Source organism: Mauremys reevesii, linkage group 6 (genome assembly GCF_016161935.1).
Source record: "Mauremys reevesii isolate NIE-2019 linkage group 6, ASM1616193v1, whole genome shotgun sequence".
NCBI classification, from domain to species: domain Eukaryota; kingdom Metazoa; phylum Chordata; order Testudines; family Geoemydidae; genus Mauremys; species Mauremys reevesii.
Window position 1 is genome coordinate 97,223,113 of NC_052628.1, and position 21,964 is coordinate 97,245,076.

Consider the following 21,964-nt stretch of genomic DNA (forward strand, 5'->3'; position numbering starts at 1 on the left):
GTGCTAGCACCAAGGCAATGTGGAAAAGAGAGTCGCTTGATCTGAGTGCAGAGGAAACAGCAACCAGACTGTGGGGCAGAGGGTCATTGCAGGAGGTGCAGAATAGGACAAGGAGCCATTGGGTGAGAGAAAGAAATAGGACTGGGAGAGGGATAGACTAGGACTGACTAGTCAAGGAGTGTGGGTCTGGGCTCAGTGTGTGGAGACTGGTACTGGCTAGGAAACTGGGACTGGGATAAGAAGCCATGGGGACAGAGAGTCTGGGAGGAGGCGGCGGCAGAGAGGAGGGGAGAGACAGGCCTGGAACTGAGAACGGCTGGAGGAGCAGAAGGGAGTCAGGCTTGACAGAAATATCTGACCACTACAGACATTTCTCTCCAGAACCTGGAATGTAAGCCGAGATTCCTGTATCTCCTTGTTCCTCTGCAGTCTGCAAACATCTGTCTCTCACTGACAAATTGCATGTTTCATTCCCCTCTGGAATGTGCTGGGCCACATAGAAGATGACAACCTACTAGTGCTATTAGTTACTCCATAAGCTCAAGTGACAGAGGATCTAAATGTTTCAACACTGTTGTTGAACCATATATGTCTCACTCTGATGTCATAGGATGGAATTGCAGGGTGGTGGGGTAGGAGGGGGTTAGTTTGCTTTTTTTAAAATCCAAGAAATTAAACACATAAAACTACAATAACAGAACATTACATTTGCAAAGTCAAGCACTCAAAAGTTAGAAATACCAAAATAAAGGATTCCTATGCAATTCAGCCCTCCCTGCAGGTATGCATTATGATAGAGTCTTTAATTACATGATCACATACTCTTTTTCCCACAGGACCCATGCTTCATTCAGTTCACAGGATGGACCTGCTCTAGCAGTGAAGCAGGTCTGGACCGTTGCCTCATTTGGGGCAGAAGTCTGAATGAGACGGGATTACAGGAAGACAAAGGATAGCCTCATGGTTAAGGCAGGTGAATGCCACACTGGAGAACTAAATTCCATTCCTGCCCCTGCCACAGAGTTCTTATGTGATGCTAGTCAAGTCACTTAAACCAAATTTTTAACAGATGTTCACTAATTATGTATTCCTCGTTATATGTCCAACTTGAGACCATGGAGTCTGATTTACAGCAGTGCAAATGACTCAACTGCAACTAAAGTTAATAGGAACTATGCTTTGAACATATAAAGTGACGTATAATGCTGAATACTCTGAAAATTCAGATCCTATGCATCCCAAATTGGGCACCCATAATTAGTAGACACTTTTGACCTTAATGTCTCTGTGCCTCAGTTCCCCACCTAAAACAGCCTCCTTGGGATGCTGTGAAAATAAATTTAATGTTTGTGATGCACTTGAATAGTACGGCAATGAACATCACAGAAAAGCCCAAGAGTAAATTTAATAATCCTGTCTTCAGAGCAGAGTTGGGATAGCTTGCACTAAATGGGGCATGATCAATGACAACAAAACAAAATACCGAATAGCTGCTCATTAAATGATCAATTATTTCTGTGCACTCTGAGGAAAAAGGCCTATGGAAAAATGAGCATGCAATCATGTAATTAAAGATTGCATCATAATGCACACATACAAGGACACCAAATTAATGTCGCACAGACTACCGTAGTAACTCAAGTGCTTGACTTTGCAACTTTAATACATTTCTTTTTTCTTGTTTTATTTTTTTTGTGTTTGCATGTAAAGCATCTGTTACATTTCTCAGAGCTATGCAATATTACATATCTAATGTTAGCATAAGATACATATTTGCACATGTTCACATCATCATTTGGTCCAATTACTGTTTCAAAAAGAACGGTCAGACACAAGGATTGCACATGGTGGGGAAAGGGAAAAGTTATGCCTTTCTACATATCCACACAATCCATACAGATGGCAGAGGATCACTGACAGTCTTTGGGCTTATACGCATGAAGTAGAAGGGGGAAAAAAGGTTAAATTAAAATTGTGGTTTAAAGAAGTTGTTTCTTTCTTTCTTTAATGTCCAGGGGTTGGGGGTGTCAAGAGAGGGAGAAGGGAGCAGAGCCAAGACCAGCCAAGTATCTTCTCAGCTGCCCTTGAGCCCACACACAGCCAGTAGGTGGGTAACCTTAACAAGCAGACTGATCCAATCCTGAGTGATCAGAGCTATCACTGGGCACAGCATTGTGGAACTACACCAGGAACACTACTTGACTGAAATGGTGCAGCTTCCAGCCCACAGCAGTACTCCAAGAGATCAGGCAGAACTGACATTAGCAAAGCTGTTCTTGGACTTACGGAGAGCTGCTGAAGCTGTAGCAATACTTGGAATGTTTGTGGAATGTTATGAGCATTCCAGATCTGTTGTTGTAGAAACCTGCGTTCTTTAGTGTACACCGCCTAAAGTGCTTGGGTTAAACCTAGCTTTCCCCCCACCCTTTGGGCAGCTATTATACCACACTCTCCTTTTAGCTACGTTCAGTAGCTGTAAAGCTTTGGTGAAAGCATTTCGGAGTATACAAACATTAACAAAACTGAATTTGTTTTGTATCAGCCATCTGTTCCTGCATCCATTCATAATGGTGCCAGGGATGCATTTTGTTGGGAAAAATCAAGAGTAGGGTATTCCTCCTTAGACCACAATCACTCATTTCACCTGCTGTACACACTGAAGTGCTTTCACCAAACCTTCAAAGCAGCAGCAGCAGTGGGGAAAACACTTTCTCCAGTACAACTGGAGAAGAATCCTACATGATCCTTTACAGAACTGATCTTGGTCAGTGTTGTGTGAGCAACTAGGAGAGGGACAGACCTCTCCTAAACTGGGAGGAGTGGTAGATACGCTGGAGGGTAGGGATAGGATACAGAGGGACCTAGACAAATTAGAGGACTGGGCCAAAAGAAACCTGATGAGTTTCAACAAGGACAAGTGCAGAATCCTGCACTTAGGATGGAAGAATCCCATTCACTGTTACAGACTAGGGACCGAATGGCTAGGAAGCAGTTCTGCAGAAAAGGACCTAGGGGTTACAGTGGATGAGAAGCTGGATATGAGCCAACAGTGTGCCCTTGTTGCCAAGAAGGCTAATCGCATTTTGGGCTGTATAAGTACGGCATTGCCAGCAGATCGAGGGATGTGATCATTCCCCTCTATTCGACACTGGTAAAGCCTCTTCTGGAGTACTGTGTCCAGTTTTGGGCCCCACACTATGAGAAGGATGTGGAAAAATTGGAAAGAGTCCAGCAGAGGGCAACAAAAATTATTAGGGGGCTGGAGCACATGACTTATGAGGAGAGGCTGAGGGAACTGGGATTGTTTAGTCTGCAGAAGAGAGAAGAATGAGGGGGGATTTGATAGCTGCTTTCAACTACCTGAAAGGGGGTTCCAAAGAGGATGGATCTAGACTGTTCTTAGTGGTACCTGATGACAGAACAAGGAGTAATGGTCTCAAGTTGCAGTGGCGTAGGTTTAGGTTGGATATTAGGAAAAACTTTTTCACTCAGAGAGTTGTGAAGTACTGGAATGGGTTACCTAGGGAGGTGGTGGAATCTCCTTCCTTAGAGGTTTTTAAGGTCAGGCTTGAAAAAGCCCTGGCTGGTATGATTTAGTTGGGGATTGGTCGTGCTTTGAGCAGGGGGTTGGACTAGATGACCTCCTGAGGTCCCTTCCAACCCTGATATTCTATGATTCTATGACCTTGGCTTATTTGTAAGGACTCTCCGTTATAAAACTATCTGCAGAATGATTGCTATAATTGCTATAAAATAAGAGACTAAATTAGGTCTCTTGCAACACTAGAGCTATTGCACTTGAGTGTGTATGATTTGAATGTAGCTTCAATTTAAAACTTTATTTATATTCCAGCCATGCATAGACTGAGAGTGCTATATGAAACACAGATGAAGACAATCCCAGCCCCAAAGAGCTCATGTTCTGTGAAAAAACTCAGTTACTGGGGCCATGGCTACACTTGCAAATTTGCAGCGCTGCAGCAGGGTGTGAAAACACACCCTCTCCAGCGCTGCAAATTGCGGCGCTGCAAAGCGCCAGTGTGGTCAAAGCCCCAGCGCTGGGAGCACGGCTCCCAGCGCTGTACGTTATTCCCCACAGGGAGGTGGAGTACGGACAGCGCTGGGAGAGCTCTCTCCCAGCGCTGGCACTTTGACTACACTTAGCGCTTCAAAGCGCTGCCGCGGCAGCGCTTTGAAGTGCAAGTGTAGCCATAGCCTAAGGGTATGGCTACACTAAGCATCTTTTAGAGACAGCTGTGCCACTACAGCTGTGCTGCTAAAAGCTACGCAGCAGCGTAGCTGCTGTTTGTCGGCAGGAGAGAGCTCTTCTGCTGACAAATTGCTGTTCACACAGGTGCTTTCCATCGGTAAAACTTTTATCATCCAGGGTGTGTTTTTTTTAAACACCCCTGAACAACAAAAATTTTGCGGACGAAGTGCCAGTGTAGACAAAGCCTAAGATATCTTAGTCCTCTTCCCCAGCACCCACTCCAAACAGAGAGCCTATGCTGTCTGCAATGGGGAAAATGAAAAGAGGGAGCAGGAGAATGGATAACAGCAACAATCAGAAGACATATTCACAAAGTAGGCATTCACCACTTTAGATGATAGCAACAATTATATTATGCATATAATCACCTTCCTGTCACTTCAAAGATACTAATGCCTGCTCTGTCTCTTTTTAAGAGCTCAGCAATAGCGAACCATAAAACTGAAAAAGTTGGTAGAGTATCACGGTCTGCTAGGCATGCTCATTAGCACTTAATTAAAATCTAGACACCTGCCATAAGAAATGTGCTCAGAAGGATGAGCAACAGGTCTGTCTTACCACCAATTACTATCATTACTTGCAGAGCAAGAGCTGTGTCCAGTTTCGGGGAGGGGGAGGGAATAATGGCAATGATGCATGCACAAGCAATTGTATTGTGGTAATTAACCACAGTATTGATTTAAAAATAATCTCTAATTGAACCAGAACTGCTTTGTTACAACCACCTCTCCCTGCCCCCCCCAAATCCTTTTAATATTGGCAAAAGAACAATTCAGTTTATCATTTAAAAGCTGATTCAAACAGCATTTATTTCCGCAAAATTTCTGTCCCAATTTCCCCTCACCATCAAAAACAGCTCAAAAGACCAAGTGTTAAAAAAAACTCAGTTATCCTAGCAGAGGGCAATATTTCACTGGTCCTCTGGTTTGGAATAAGGGTGTTGTCATTAAGAAAGATAGTTTTGTTTAAAGCATGGGACTGCGACCAAGTAAATCTTGGTCCAATTCCTAGCTCTGTCAGGGGTTTCCTGAGATATACTGGCCAAGCTTAATCTCTGCGCATTAGTTCCCCATCTGCAAAATGGTGATACTTCTTCCCTTCTTTAACTCATCTACTCTATTTAGATTGAGCAGCAAAGAATCCTGTGGCACCTTATAGACTAACAGACGTTTTGCAGCATGAGCTTTCGTGGGTGAATGCCCACTTCGTTGGATGCAAGAGTGGAAATTTCCAGGGGCAGGTAAATATAAGCAGGCGAGAAGCAAGCTAGAGATAACGAGGTTAGATCAATCAGGGAGGATGAGGCCCTGTTCTAGCAGTTGAGGTGTGAAAACCAAGGGAGGAGAAACTGGTTCTGTAGTTAGCAAGCCATTCACAGTCTTTGTTTAATCCTAAACTGATGGTGTCAAATTTGCAAATGAACTGAAGCTCAGCAGTTTCTCTTAGAAGTCTGGTCCTAAAGTTTTTTTGCTGGAGGATGGCCACCTTAATATCTGCTATTGTGTGGCCAGGGAGGTTGAAGTGTTCTCCTACAGGTTTTTGTATATTGCCATTCCTAATATCGGATTTGTGTCCATTTATCCTTTTCCTTAGTCTATAAGGTGCCACAGGATTCTTTGCTGCTTTTACAGAACCAGACTAACACGGCTACCTCTCTGATATCTATTTAGATTGTAAGCTCTTTTTACACATCTATATCAGGGATCGGCAACCTTTGGCACGCAGCTCACCAGGGAGAGCACCCTGGCGAGCCAGGCCCGCTTCTCTACTTGCCGCGTCTGCAGTTCGGCCGATCGCGGCTCCCACTGACTGCAGTTTGCTGTCCCAGGCCAATGGGGGCGGCGGGAAGCAGCGTGGGCCGAGGGATGTGCTGGCTGCCGCTTCCCGCCACCCCCATTGGCCTGTAGCAGCGAACTGCAGCCAGCAGAAGCTGCGCTTGGCCGAACCTGCGGACATGGCAGGTAAACAAACAGGCCCAGCTTAAATTCACCTGTAGTTTTATATTTCCAATGTTCTTGCATTCTTCAACTGCTGTGTAGTACACTGTATGCTACCAAAACAGAGGCTACGTTTCAAATTCGGAGGCAATTGCATTTCTGTGGAGATGATGATTTTATATGTCATGGTTTTATATAAAAAGGGCCACATTCCACCATGACATATAAAATCATCATCTCCACAGAAAAGGAGATATATATATAAAAAAAATCAAGGGCCACATTCCACCAAATTTACTAGAGAGTAACTTCAGTGGGCCACATTACTAAGGGTTGCAGAGCAAGACTTCATGTTTGTAATAAGATTTAGAATCCTTTGCTTTGAAAAGTTCTGTTTAAGTCTAGATGATTCATATCTATTAAAACACAGAGGTTCTGATGATTCAAACCACTAATATTTCTCTCATGGGTACCACATCAAACTTCTTTATAAGTCTGCAGAGGTGTGTCACATTAGGATAGGATTGTACTTACCCATACAGACTGATCTAGCCTGGCGTTCCTATGTCTATATCTTATCTGGTCCTAAAGTGACTTGCCCAAGGTCACATAGGAAGTCTGTAGTGGAGTAGGGAATTTAATCCAGGGCTCCCAAGGCAAGCAATCTTTGCCAGGAGCCCATTCTCCTCTCTACACAGTGATTACATTAAGTTTCTAAGGACTTGTCTAAGCGAACACTTAGGGCTTGTCTACACTGGCAATTAACAGAGCTGCAACTTTCGCGCTCCGGGGTGTGAAAAACATCCTTCTGAGTGCAGCAAGTTGCAGCGCTGTGACGCACCAGTGTAAACAGTGCCCCAGCGCTGGGAGCTACACCCCTCATTGAGGTGGGTTTTTTTAATGAGGCATGTTAAAGAACTGCCATGGCAACACTGCCCCAGCAGTGCTTTAGCACTGCCAGGTGTAGACTAGCCCTTAGTGCACAGCACACTAGTGGGGGCAGATTTATGCCCCATCTGGTTGTGAACTAGGTGTTCACTTAGACAAGCCCTAAGCTCAGTCATCCTCTTCCTGCCCACGTCACGCTACAACCCTCTCCTCACTAAACCTACCTCCTGGCTTCTTCCATCACTCCCCTCTTTTCCCAGTTCCCGACAATGGAAAAAAATTGAAGTATTCCATGCCATTTGCTAGTGAGTTCTTTGTTCTGCCTGCCAAGCAGAGGCAGAAGCAGCAGTTCCACCCCTCCTCAAGTACCGCAGTACTAAGGGAAATGCTCCCAAACTGGTAGTCTCTCTCGCTTGTGCATACATAACAAGGTGGTGATCTCCCCAGCAGTAGTCTCTCCTCACTTGTTCTTCCTCAGCTCCTCTATGCAATTTGATATAAGGTATGTACAAAGCATCAATCATCTTAATATCTTGCCATTGGACCCAAAAAAAATAAAGGGCACAAGATGCAGAAAAAGCAGTCACTGCTTTCACCTTCTGGGGCTCGGTCACAAGTTGTAACTGAAGCATATTTAGTTTCTAGGCAAGTGGCTGAGCCCCAGAAGATCTAGGTCTTGTGCCCCTTATTTATCATGTGTAGTGCCTACATATTAAGGTGACTAATGTTGTATACGTTCCTTATCTATGCTGCATGAAGGAGCTGACGTAGAGCAAGTAGGGGGATGGGGGGAGGGACTACCATCTTGGGAGAGCTCCACCTTGTCACATATGCACAGTGCATGAATCTAGTCACACATTATATAAAGACAGTACAGTATGGAGTATACATGCCACTCCTATCCCTTTACACACACCTCGTAGTTCCTAGATTGCGAGTAGCCTTTTTCAGAAACATGCATTTTGCACCAAGTTCTGAAAATGATTATAGATAATACATACTCAACTCTTCCTATAGGGTGATCCACGGCCCACCACTAAAAATGTCCTAAGCTACAGATCCTGCTAGTCTCACTATGGGCAGATGTAGCTTCTGTGTCCATGCTTTGATCAGCAGTCTAGAGTCAGGGTGTGGAGGGGAAAAACCAGCAGCCAGGGACTTAGAAATGAACAGGCACAGAGGTTACCTGATTGGGCTGAGACCAGGTTACAGACTCACAAAAGGTGAAGTATGCTCAGCAGTCTGGACATGGGGTAGATGCAGACTTTTAAATTGGGGTTTGTTCTCCTGCAGTCAGGCCCTGGTGCAAGTAGAATTTGCAGCGCTATCTCCCAAGCCACAGATCAACAGCTACCAAAGAGCAGAGCTAGTGCAGACAGTTTCACCACCCAAGCAGAAGCCTGAACCATATTTTTAATGCCTATTATGTGCAGAGTGGCAATGTCAGACTACCCTGGTGAAACTCAAGATGAGTAGAAGAGAGAGATAAGTAGTGCTATTACCAGATTTAACCTCAAAAACTAAAGCTCCCTCCTCCACAGCCACAAGTCTTTCTGCCACCTTCTTTTGTGCTAGTTGAAGTTCTCTCTCATCTCTACTGCAACCCTAGAAATCTGGACTATGAGCAAAAATATTGTATCCAGATTGTTTCCCCCAATAATAAGTACATCTAATCAAATCGGGGGGACGGGGACACACAACTATGAAACATTTATTCTATGCAAGTTCTTCTACTGCCCTCATCAGTATAGTGTCTGAGCACCTTCCAGTAGCGTATTAAGTGATGTAACTAATATCTGTTACACAGTATTCATTTTCACATCTTTTCCCTAGGGGAGGAAGTGCATCTGTATTGTAACGCTGTGTTTGGTTTTTGTGTTTTATGTACATGCTGCTGCGTTTTTCCATTAGAGAATACAAGGTCAAAGATGTGCAACATGCACTCTGAGCAGAAAGTCATACTGTTTGTAAATACATTTGTAAATTGCAAATTAAAACAGGCACACCTACACTGAGTTTGGATGAAGTAATGGCACTTCCCTAGAGAACAAACTGAGCTTAGTTTGAGTGGTTATACAAGTTTTATCTAAATTTACCCCAATTCCCACCCTAATTCCTGTAACTCAACCTCTCTCAGGTCATAAGGACAGAGTACACATTGCAAAATGTAAACTGTCTCAGACATATGTTTCTTCCAGCAGCCATTAATGTCTCTTACCATACGAAAGGCTACGAAAAAAGGCTGTCATTGCGTCTCACATACTGAGCTGGCCCCAGAATGAACAGGGTCATAACTAAGAGGGCTGGACTTTTCTGCACACCCTCCTGTTAGCAATTGGTGCAGAATTTGCAAGGGAAGGAAGAAGTGCATTCCCATACTTCAAAGCTGCACTGAGATAGATGACGGAGTGAAAACACCCCCGCCTTTATAGTCATATTTCCCACTTCCATCTTTACATCAATCCTAGTGAGTATGGAGTCCAAAGGACTTTTGGCCCTCCAGGATTCTGCTACCTATGGAGAATGATGGGAGTGGTTCTGAAAGTGTTCTAACACCTGTGATTACTTGCTTATCTATGTAATCATTTTTCAGGAAGTCTCTTGACTCTGCACTACTACTAGGGCAGCTCCACGGATGGTGGCAGGATTCTAGTACTAACACAGAAAAGACCAGTAATTTCTATCACCATGTCACAGCCACTAGCTCTAAGCATGTCCACACAACACAGTGGTAAAGGCACTTATGCCCTTCCCGCATTAGCGCTATTTCCATTGTTACTACCACTGGAGCTGTCCCAGTGGTACTGAAAAGGTGGGAGATTTCCTGAAGAATGCTTGGGTAAGCACAGACACTGTTTAAAGCCTTGAAATACTGTTCTTGCTAGAAAGAGACTTTCCAAATTCAGCCAAAACAGAAAAGTCTGTCTGGCTTTCTGAGGGGGCAGAAAGACAGAAGGGAAAATTTATTGCTACACTCAGCCTCACTGCCTCTTTATCCCCATGTGAACTAGTGTTGCCTTGTTTAAATGTAAGCACCTATTTAAAAAAACAAAACAAAAAACCCCCACAGCTTTGGAAACTCATGATAGCTAAGACAATCTCAGGGTTTTCTTGGACTCCTCAATATACCTGAATGGTAATAAACGCAGCAGTGGCCAGGAATACGTTTTCAGATCCAGCTAGCTCAAAAATGGTCACCACTCTTCAGGGATATATAACTAGTCACATAACATACATCTTTGTAGCCTCAAGGTTAAACCCACTGATTTTGGGGCTATTCTTGAAGGCCACTTTGGGTCTCCAGCTGGTACTGTATACAGCTGCTTACCCTTTAGGAAGCAGAGTCCAAAAGAAATCACACTCATCGAATCACAGAATATCAAGGTAGGAAGGGACCTCAGGAGGTCATCTAATCCAACCCCCTGCTCAACGCAGGACCAATCCCCAACTCAATCCCCAAATGGCCCCCTCAAGGATTGAGCTCACAACCACGGGTTTAGCAGGCCAATGCTCAAACCACCTAGTTGCTCATTCAAAAGCATATTAGCAGCCAGGAAAGTTGTAGCCACCTCGTAAGATACAGAGGACCTAAGCACTATTGCCCCTTATCTGCACTTCCACAGCCACACGTAAAGGAAAAATGTTTCAGGGAGAGATCTAGAGTACTTAAGGTAGTCTGGGGGAAGAGTGCCCTGTGGTGCCCTGGAGTAGTCATGATTAGCATAAAGACCTTTGTCAAGTACATTGTATACCAAAACAAAGCCCAATACTAGTATAAGTGTGTACAAAGGCCCACGCATTAAGGACAATATTATCCCAAGCTTTCCAATGACAGCAGATGCTGAATGTCCATCAAATTTATCTTTTGGACACCATACACTTCCATCCTGGGTTATTCCAATGAGAAAGTCAACAGAGAAGAGTATGTTTTCCCAATCATTATGACGTGCTCTTTTTTTGAGTTATCTAACCACCGCATCCATGAGGCTGGGATGTTTGTCCATGAAGCTGTCAAATTAGTTGTATCTCTATGTTCAATAATATCATAACCCAATTGTTGGTTAGTTTCTCCCTATCTGAGTTCATTTGTGAAAAGTGAAAAAAAAGTTAGCTGCTACCTTCATTGCTTAATTTTCATCTAATTCCTTCTGAATTAGGATGGATTAAAAATACTTCCCCCCCCCCATCCCCAAATCTTATTTAAACCTGATTTTTTATTTAAATATTTGTTTTTTTAAGATTTTTTCAACTAGCTTTGAAATTGACAACTTACTTTATGGTCCAACCTTATTAAAATCATTTAATTTAAATACAAAAATAATATTAAGCAGTACATGTTTGCTGCTAAGTTTTAAAGGAAGTCAAACCACTGAACTGGTGGAAATCAGTAGTTAAGCACCTGGACCCAAAGAGTTTGCTGACATGCAAAACCTGTTTTTGACAGCAGTAGCCTTTCCTGAAAATGGAGAGAGAATATTTTCTTAATTTCAGTTTATTCAACTAGCTCAGTTCAATTACTAGTTCATTCAAAAGTTAAGAAACCAACGGGAAGTTGAAAAATTGGAAAATCTTAGTGTCCTCTTTCAATCTATAAATAAAAACTAGATGTGAGGGTGAGATCTACTAGTTTTAAAATCCTGAAGGACACAGGGACCAGAAAACCAGTTCAATTAACTACAGATAATACTTCCTTTTTTAAATAAATCCATTAGTTCTAAATGCAAGACATGTTTTGAAAACAAAAACCCCAGGCACTTTTAAGGTAGCTTTATTTAATAAAAATTTTTGAAATGCTAGTTTTGTTCATTTAATTGTGTTCCCATCTGAAGAGACTGACAAATCACAAATAAAAATTCATCTAGTGAATAAGGCATGCATTATTCACATTTTTTACTATAACAAAAAAATGTAAATATTAAGAATCTAAATAAATGTAAGTTAAGCTGTACAACTGCATAAATTTAGTATAAAGGCAGATCAATGTATTTAAATGATTACCAACCAATGCAAATCAACCTTTGCTTATAAAATACTCTTTTGCATTTGTGCTTTTTAATTAAAATCAATTATTTAAATCAAGTTTTCTTGTTTGCCGATTTAAATCATGATTAAAAACTAGTGACTTAAAATAACGTTGATTTAACTCAATCCACCGTTTTGAACTGTCTGTACTTATTTCAGTTCCTTTACTACTTCTTTCTTTCTAGGCTCAGATTTTATTTGTTGGGATTTGAAGCTATAGTATGCCACAGAAAACAAACAGGAAAGTGCACATTGCTGCATCTACAGCTAGACAGCTGAGAATGAAATCTTTGTAGCTCTGCACAAGTTATTTGAAAGATCTCCATTATGTGAACAAGTTATAGTGCCCTGTGTTGGGGAAAAGAATGTCTCTTCAAAACAAGGGAATAGTGTCTTCAGCAAACCTGTTCTATTTCTAAACTACACAAAATGTGACCCTGCTAAGAGATTTAAGTTTACAGAGGGGTAGTATTGGCAAACCTATCGAAACCTACACATTTCATACATACAGCTCATGGGTGATAATGAGTTTAAGTGAGGTAAAGTGAGGTAAGTAGTTTAAGTGAGGTAAAATTTGGGACTACTGTACTGCTTTTTCTCAAATTCTTTCCTGAGCAGTCAGTAGAAGGTACAGCAGCTCTTCCTTCTTCTAAACCTCTGGGAAGAATGCCCAGAAATCCAGCAACCCCTAGGTTCTCTCCTCCCTCCCTTCTGGCTCTTAAAGGACAAGCCCAGGCCCAATGTCAGGAAGATGAAAGATCTTACTGTAGGTCTCCGCAGTGCAGAGTATAACAGTGCACTTTTTGAAACAGTGGGGCTGAACAGCCCCACCCCTCTGTATTTGTCACTCATCCCCCTCTGAATAAGCACACTGGATGGGTTTTTCTGCTTAATATGATCAGCAGTTAAGCTTTCATTGAGTAATTATTTTAATTACATTTTTAATACTTATAGTATATATCGTTATATAGCACTACAGGTGTGACAAACACTTGCACAAATAAGACGTGGTCTTTGGCTCAAAGACTTTACAACAGTAGAAAAGAAAGGGAAATAAAATGAAGGAAGTTGGAACACACATGAGAGAGAAATAATTTTTTTAAGCGGCAGGAAGAATGGGGGTGGGTTCGGCATTGGTGGAACAAAACAATGAAAGATAGAGCCTGGACTATTGGACCAAGGAGAACAGTACAAAGGGGAGAGGGTGAAGTACAATAAAGGGAAGCACATACGGCGGAGTGCTGGCTCTTGTTGGGAAAATCTCTCTCTCTTATTTGCCAAGGGTGTCCCCAAACATTGAAGACAATACTACATTGGTTGACATTCAAAGAGCATTCCTAACCATAAAGGTCTAGAAACTAATCAAGTGGGTATATTCCGTAGTATCTTACTCCATCATGGAACTAGATTGTTACATCTGGACTGAACCTACAGGCTGGGCATCTGAAACCACTTACCTAATCCACTTTGGGAGTGGTTTTGGGGATAGAGGAGCAAGCCTTTAAAACACTTAAAGCATGTTTTTCTATTTTAGACAAATATTTGCAATTTGGTATGGAAATTGACAGAGCTAATGAATATTACTACAATAAATCTGTCAGCACATGTGTACTGCTCTCAAAATTCTGCAACCAAAAACAAAGAATAATTTTCTGTTGGGTCAACCACATAATCCTTGTAATTCTGCCCATCTCCATTTATTTGCAGGTTCAGTCATTACACTTCTAAAATATAATCAATGCAAGCATGTCCATACTGTTTTGAGACGCAGAGATGATTAGCTGAATTACACACCAGTCTAAAAGTGATGTGAGTATTGTATCCTTTTTTGCTTTTTTATGATCGATGTAGAAGGACTTGAAAGTATTCTCCCTATACACCTCTACCCCAATAGAATGTGACCTGATATAACACGACTTCAGATATAATGCAGTAAAGCAGCGTGGAGCCCCAAGCCCTTTAAAGCACCACCCGAGCCCCACTGCCAGAGCTCCGGCGGTGATTTAAAGGGCCCGGGGCTCCCCACAGCAGCTGGAGCAGCGGGCCCTTTAAATCCCCGCCAGGGCTCTGGCAGCCAGGCTCAGGTGGAGATTTAAAGGGTCAGAGGCTCCAGCCGCTGCGGCTGGAGCACCGGGCCCTTTAAATCACCGTGGGGGAAGCCGGTCCGGTCCGGCACGGCATACCGGACCAAACCCAATATAAACACGGTCTCATCTCAAGGCGGTGAGATTTTTTGGCTCTCAAGGACCGCGTTATATCGGGGTAGAGGTGTACCTACTTGCTTTATAAAAGTCTTATCTAGGAGGACTAGTGAAGTGGTGACAGGACAAAAGACAAAATAAAAATTGTGCAATGGAGAGGGGAAGGGATTTTTAGTCAGTTTAAAACCAAAACACACTGTTCAACTTCACTAATGTTTTGGATACTGACCATGCTGTCACCCCTTGCATAGAAGTACCAGATCCTCCAGCAAAATCATGGAAAACATGACAATCATGATTTCCAAATCCACACAGGCATATTTAAGCCCCCTTTCAGGTCTTCTTTATATAGTAAAAACCACATACATAATTATTAAAGGTCACCTTTAAATATTATTTGAAAGTGGTGTATTTATGTTCCTCATTGCTTGGGTTGTAGCACAGAAAGTATACATAATTGTTGCCATCTTGCAAGAATGTGTATTTTGAGAACTGCAATTATCTTGTGGCATGATTTTCCATAAATGAGTGCTCACAACTTCAGTGAAGGGGGGGGGGGAAATCAAGTAATAAAATAAGAAAAGCTGAAAGTCAAGGTATCTACTTAATCCCCAACATTAAGCAAGTCACTTGCTCTTGAAATAATGAATCTTGCCTCAGCTGCGATAACTAAAAGGAAACCGATTACTTGGTTTGTATCTAATGCAAGTACACAGTAAGAAATCCCATGTAATTTAAGGCACAACAGCAAGTTTGTGTATGCACTTTTGTACATACTTAAAAACTATAAATATCTGAACAGGAAAGTTTTAGCTTGTTTCTTATAGGTTAGTACACTATGAAGTGTACCAAAAAGATGCATAAGTATCTTGCACTCAGCTTTCTTTTTACAGAAAACTATTAAGTCATTGTTCTTAAACTGCCCCTCCCCACAAATATCACTTGGCACAAAATACAGATCACTGTTGAGAAGGATCTAAAGTAATGCTACAGCTGCTTAGCTCTTCCCTTGCACAGAATTTTGCATTCATTTCTGTTCTAGTCTGTATTTCTATTTTATAACAAAACCGCCTAGTTATTTATAGGCTTTCCAAGGATTAACTACACACTCATAAGAATAAACCCTCAAGAGGTTAACCTCATCCTCTTAAGCTTCACACACTACCATCCCAGAGATAGCTGGCAACCACAGCCAAGGAGAGAAAAATAATTCAGCAGTTTGCTAATCCTTTAGCCAATCACTTCATGCAACAGTGGAGAGCTCTTTTGGAGGTCTACAAATCAATCTGTCTTGAAAAGTACTGTCAATCCAAAAAGATACATTTCACAGAACCATTAGCAACTAATGTCAAACTAAGCATTCATGTCCGTATGCTACATTCTCTATACTAAAATACCTTTCCAATTTACAGATCTATAGTTCTAAATTAAGAATGTACACTTTATAGAAATGTCTGGATTTTATTAATGTTGCCCGTATATAAATCTTGCAAAATTACGTTATTGCTGACAGTGGGATAGACTAATTATAACTGTCCCTTAGCTCTTCCTGGTGTGAGCTGATAGGCATCTTTGATTTTCCAGCTTGCTGCTTAATCATATCTTTAAAAAAAAAAATCCCTTCAAGTTCTACCATGATAATCCACTTAATCCTTTCATGCCATGATCTGGATTCTCCCCAACCCCCAAACAGACTTCAGGCAAAGCTCTGAAATCAGTGGTGCCAAGGAGTTAACAGGTGCACCTATCCTTTACAATCAAACTTTTCATTTAAGTATCTAGCAAATCTACTACTTAACTCAATCAACTTTAGTGAAAAACAGTAATACAATGAACACTGACTGGTGTAATTAAAAAAAACCAACAACAGACGTACAATGGCTGAAAAGTAAAATACTTAGCTCAGCCAAACTAACATGTAGTGGCTTGACATGAGTAATTAGACAATCCCAATAACACATTTCAATAATCATTAGTAAGGGGCTGTGAATGAGTGTGTGCATGAACACACATCTCACAACTGATCTTCCAACATCTAATTAAAGAAGTTAACACTACCTGAATTTTATTTTTACTCATTAAAGTTTCTGAATGCAACAGCTCACTCATTATTCCTCCAATCTAAATATACTTTCTTTATATACACTGACTAAAAATTGCTTTTACATGAGGTAGATAATTCCCCTCCTCCTCCCCACAATATCTTTCAGTCCTGCTCTAAATTCAATTTTCTCAAGTAGCTAAAGTAGTAGTGTGTTTGCATTTTAAAAGTGGCCTATCAAGAAACAAGTCTTAAGGCTTGTCTACACTTAAAATATTAGTGTCACAACTGTGATGCTGTAGTGCTTCAGTTTAGACACTACCTGGGCTGATGGGAGGGATTCTCCCTGAGAGGTGGTAGCTAGGTTAATGAAAGAATTCTTCTGTCAACCAAGTGCTGTCTACAAAGGGACTTAAGTTGGTTTAACTATGTTGCTCAACAGTGTGGATTTTCACACCTCCAAGCGACATAGATGGGTCAATCTAATTTTTTAATGTCCACTAAATTACAAGGTTTGGTTTTGCTTCCCCTCCCCCCCAACTCAATATGTGCGCCCAATGGAAACACAAATTCAGTCTTGACTCTTTAATAACTAAATTAATGAGGCAAGACTGAATTTGGAACCAGTTATTTTGAATTATACCATGTCAAGGAATCACAAGGGAAAGAAAAATCAGTGCTCAGACAGAAATGCCAAGAATGCAGATTTTACCAAGTCAGGGAGAACACCTAACAGAACATCTGCTGAGAAAATGCTTAACTTTCTTCCCATCCCCAACATTTATGGTACAGAAATATCTTTAGCATGATGATGCCATAGGCTACTTGATTGTACCTTATACTGTTGGAGAATGCTTTGGCCTATTTGCATTTTAAAGAAGTCTTTCATGATCTTTCACACTCATAATAGATGTCTAAACCGTTAAATTACTATTTCTTTTCTTAGCCTGAAAGACACTGCAGTTTAAGAGCATGGCCCCTCTATTGTTCTTTACACTAAGTCGGGTCCCTGAACAATACTGACAGCTGCTATCAAACTGGGCTGCGTTTACTTTCAGTGCAGCTGCTGATTGTAGGAATAGCCAGCCTCCTGATGCCTCCTCCCCTCTGGGGAGACAGGTTGACACACTGCACGTTCAATGAAGGGGAGCAAAGGTCCACTGAATTGTCAACCCAATTTTATGCTACTCTGATTTTCCAGGATGCACACAATCCCTTTCAAACAAAATCAAGCATATGTCAGAGCATGAAACTTATTGTGCAGCATAGGATAATTATTGATCACCTAAAACTGTAAAAGATCACTTTGACATGCATCTAATTTCTGGTATGCATAATACAGAGATCTACGGTGAAAATTAAAATACATTTGTGCTAACTACATGTTTATTCCCTCATTCACAACATCTGAACTACAACAGCATTGTTGAGTACTCTTTCATAAAACAAATGGAAATGTTTCTACTGAAGGATAATTGGTAGTTTAAAATTAAATAATTCTGAGATTTCTATTCATAAGATTAACATACCTCTCCCTACCTCCAAAAAACCCTCCCTACAAAAGTCTTAATTGTACTCTGTAGTTGTAGACCTAAGAGCACAGAAGTGAACAGTACACATTCAGGAAATGCTACTTGGGACAACACTATCATAGCGAGTTTGGTAAGACAAGTTTTGCTATACAGTAAGTCTTCGCTGTCAGGATAATTTCTTGGTCCAATGACAAAGATGTTTTAATGCCTTTATACATATACATATATATACATATACATATATACATATACATACATATACATATACATATATACATATACATATATATATATATATACACACATACACACACACACATACACCCACACACACACTGTGCAAAAGTGTCCTACAGGTTTAGTCCACTATGAAAGGACTTTTTATTCAGGATCTGCCCTCAGTGAAATTGTACACTTTTAAAACAGCAAGAAAACACCGCTCTATCAATCTTTGCTAATCAAATATTATTCATACAGTATGCTTGCATGTATATTTGATTTGATCTTCAAAATAAGGCAATTCATTACACAAGCAAAGCACAGAGAAGACTGCAGACAAATGCAGATGTAACGTATATTAAACATGATTAGTGAATTAACTCAGTAACAGTCAAAATTTGAAAATAAGGGAAAAACAGGGTTCCGATTTGAAGGGGGGTATGTTTATGCAAAGCTAATCTGTCAAGTGTAATAAAGCAGCTTGAATAAAATTTAAGCTGAAAATCCACTGAACCTCCCCATTTGAGGGAGGGAAAAGCTATTAAAAGGAAATGAAGGTCACCCTCCCAGTTTATTTCACCTAATTGACTGCCAATAGCTTACCACAGGCAAACCGACTGCAGATTCTGCAATTGAGAAACTGATGAAAGGAGAGTTTTCAAGCTGAGGCTCATTCTTTTAATCCTCCCTCGCTCTTATGTTTTTTTTCCCCCCATCTCCAGTTGGGATGTAATTTTAAGCACAGATGGATTAACTGGTTCCATTGTCTGTAGACGTCATTGGACTATGGCACTGTTAATCCGTACAGCAGCATGTCTAATTATCATTACAAAGTGTCTGAGGGAACTATAAAGACCAGCAGGACATCTTCTCACAAGCAATTAACATAAATTGATAAATGAGTAATTTGAATCCGCTCAAGGCGCTCACATATGAATAAAATCAGAAAGGACGACTTCTTGTTTCGGCTACTTCTTTCACTTAGTCTGGAAGGGCAGAAAACATGAGATATATTCTAGACTTAGTGATGGGGGAAATGAACTCATGCAGTGGAAGGAATGCACGGTTCACAGAGTTCATTAATGCAAAACAAATGACTTGTGATTGACAACCAGTCACAAACAAGTAGTATTAACTTATTTCAGCATAGTTAGAAGCACAAACTTGGTGAAAGGATATTAGAACATTATGTCAGACAATTAATACTACTTCAAAAGCAAGAGAAGTTTCCTTTCATTAGCCTGCTACTATAAAATTCATGAAAAGATGCAGAAGAAAGGAAAAGGAAGATGACTGAATAGTTGTACAGGTTCCAAAAACTCAAATGTCACAAAAAAGCAGGAGGCAAAACAAAGGTAACTTAGATCAAGTAGCATACAATACCCATGATCAATAGATAATAAATCTTTCCCAAACTCCCTGGTCTTTCTTGCAGCAAAGGTTTTGATATAATATATGGGTGCAGGGAATGAAAAGACATTCTGTTACAAAATAAGCTGCTGTTAATTCTACCTCCTCTAAAATCTGAGTGAGCCAAGTCAAATAAGTCTGAGCAACAATATTAGGTATCGAAACAGAATTAGATATCAAAAAATTCTCAAGTTTATTTTAAAACGACCAAAGCAATAAGAAATGAAAGCTGGTTATACACACTGTAGGAGGTAGACCTGGAAGGCCACGTACCCCGATGATGGCATTTAGTTCAGCCATGGTCACTTGTTTGGCACGTTCTACTGCTTGGGCCACTTGCTGCTGATGCTATTTAAAAAAAAAAATAGTTAAAATTTGTGTTATTAAGCTGTTGAACAGCTATACCAGCTTCTCCTCTTCCCACCTCATAAAAACATCAGTACATTAAAACCGAGACCAGTATGCACAAAAATAGTTTCTGTAAAGAAATCTGCACAGTAAGACAGAAGCCCAGGTTATCTATTATAGGTCATCTTATGCCAGTTAAGATGTAAAAGTACTTGATTTGTTACTCATTGTTTAAGAGAGTGAGGCAAAAGTCATAAAGTAACTTAAATGTTGGAAATTTTTAAAGAGAATATCTTCTAGTAACTAAATCATTAGTTTCCAACTGAGATAAGAAGGTTCTGACAACTTTAAGCTAGTGTCTATTTTATAAATCATTTATAACTCCTGCATCCAATATAATGAACATAGTGGAGGTATCAACAAAAAGACTAGGCAGCTTCCTACATTTAATCTAACAAGAGCGTCAAATAGTCTTTGCAACTATGAAGTATTTGAAAGTCTAATCCAAAGCAGGTTCCAATACTGAACAGAAGTAGTCTTTAATATGCTACAGTTGTAGTCAAGCAATGTTTTTATACCCTTGAACAACATTTTGTATTTGAGTTACCAACTGTGTGTTACCTACCCAAAAATAATATCTGAATATTTTAGCATTGAAGGCCAACGTTCTTATTTTACACAGAATTTAACACTTGACTATTAAGTAGAACTTAGTATTGTCATTAAAGATGAAAACAAAAAATTGTTTTATAGTCATTTTATAGTTCTTCCTGAAGAGAATTAATTTGAGGTTAAGGTATTGTCACCAGTTCTTCAGTTTAAACTCGGATGTTAGACCAAATTAGCGGGGGGACCTGGGAGGTTACACACTTCAGCTACAACAGATGTTTCTCACACTTGAGCATTGTGATAAAATTAACATCTTAAAACTAGCTAATTTGCAAACAGAGAAGCAACATAATTGCACTTTAACAGCTGAACAGTTTTACTTACTTCCTGAGACAAAAACGGGATGACTTGTGCACAGATAGTATTCAATCTCTTGGCGATTTCTGTCTATAGAAAAAAAAAGGTAAAATATTTGGGTTAAAACATGCATGAGGTATGTTATCATAAATCAGCTACTTTACAGGGTCATATATTAAGTATAAGCATTGTAAAAATTCATAAAGATGTCTAGTGAAAGTATAAATGATTACTAATAGGCTCCTAATCAGGCCATTGACCTAGTTCGTTACTCTAGGACATCTGCTATGTCTCAAGTACCTAATCTCTATATATATTTAAGGAAAAATCTGGTCTTTATAAGTAGCTCATTAACAAGAAAAGGATTTGTTCAAATCCAACACAAGTTAAAGCCTTTTAAAAGGCAGATTTATTACTCAATTTACCAAGTTGCACAGAACAGTGTTCTACGAAAATGGCATGTGAAGTGAATATTCTTTCATGTGATTTTTATCAGGTGCTGCGTTTAGACAATCCTCTTAGAGAGCAAGATGTATTGCCTGCCATGAGGAATTTACAATTTAAAAGTCAAGAAAAAAAAGAACACAACAGTTCAAATAATGGAGAGGATGGAAAAGGTACAGCAGAAAGGATTACTGAAGAGGTGCATATGAAAGAGGAGAGGGTGCTTGGCAGGTAAGTAGAGGTGGGGAGCATGACAGAAGGGCATGAAGAATGTGACATGGACAAAAGGAGCAGAAAGGAGGACTGAGAGCTTAAAGAAATAACAATAGACATGGAGGTGCGAAAAAATTTTGCAGGACCTTGAAACTGAAGAAACTGATCTAATAGAGACGGGATAGTGAAGATAGATTAGGAGTTTTTGAGACAGCAAGATGGATATTTCGTGTATACTTCTGATTCTAAGAGACAGGTGCAAAACAGGGCAGAGACTTGGCAGAGAGATTGATTTGGGAAACATCTATTTAGAAACAATTGAAATAATGGAGCAGATGAAGGAACAGAACCCTGAAGGCAAACATACAGGGGGCATGGCAAGGATAAGGAATCACTGAAGCAGGGGATAACTTATCAGAACAAGACTACAGAATTGTAAAAACCAAAAGAGAAACAGTAGAGGAGAAAATGAT

The 21,964-nt window shown here is 40.5% G+C and overlaps 1 protein-coding gene across 3 annotated transcripts in view; it reads right to left on the reverse strand.

Annotated features, from left to right (window-relative positions):
- LOC120407826 (transducin-like enhancer protein 1) overlaps window positions 1–21,964 on the reverse strand; it is a 93,893-nt gene that overhangs the window by 51,810 nt on the left and 20,119 nt on the right. For 2 of the 3 annotated variants that reach the window (XM_039544013.1, XM_039544015.1), the window contains 2 exons: window positions 20,862–20,924; window positions 19,764–19,868 (listed from right to left, as the gene is read on the reverse strand). In XM_039544013.1, the coding sequence (XP_039399947.1) occupies window positions 19,764–19,868; window positions 20,862–20,924 (168 nt within the window). The remainder of the gene's footprint in view (window positions 1–19,763; window positions 19,869–20,861; window positions 20,925–21,964) is intronic. The other variant, XM_039544014.1, reaches the window with a different exon arrangement.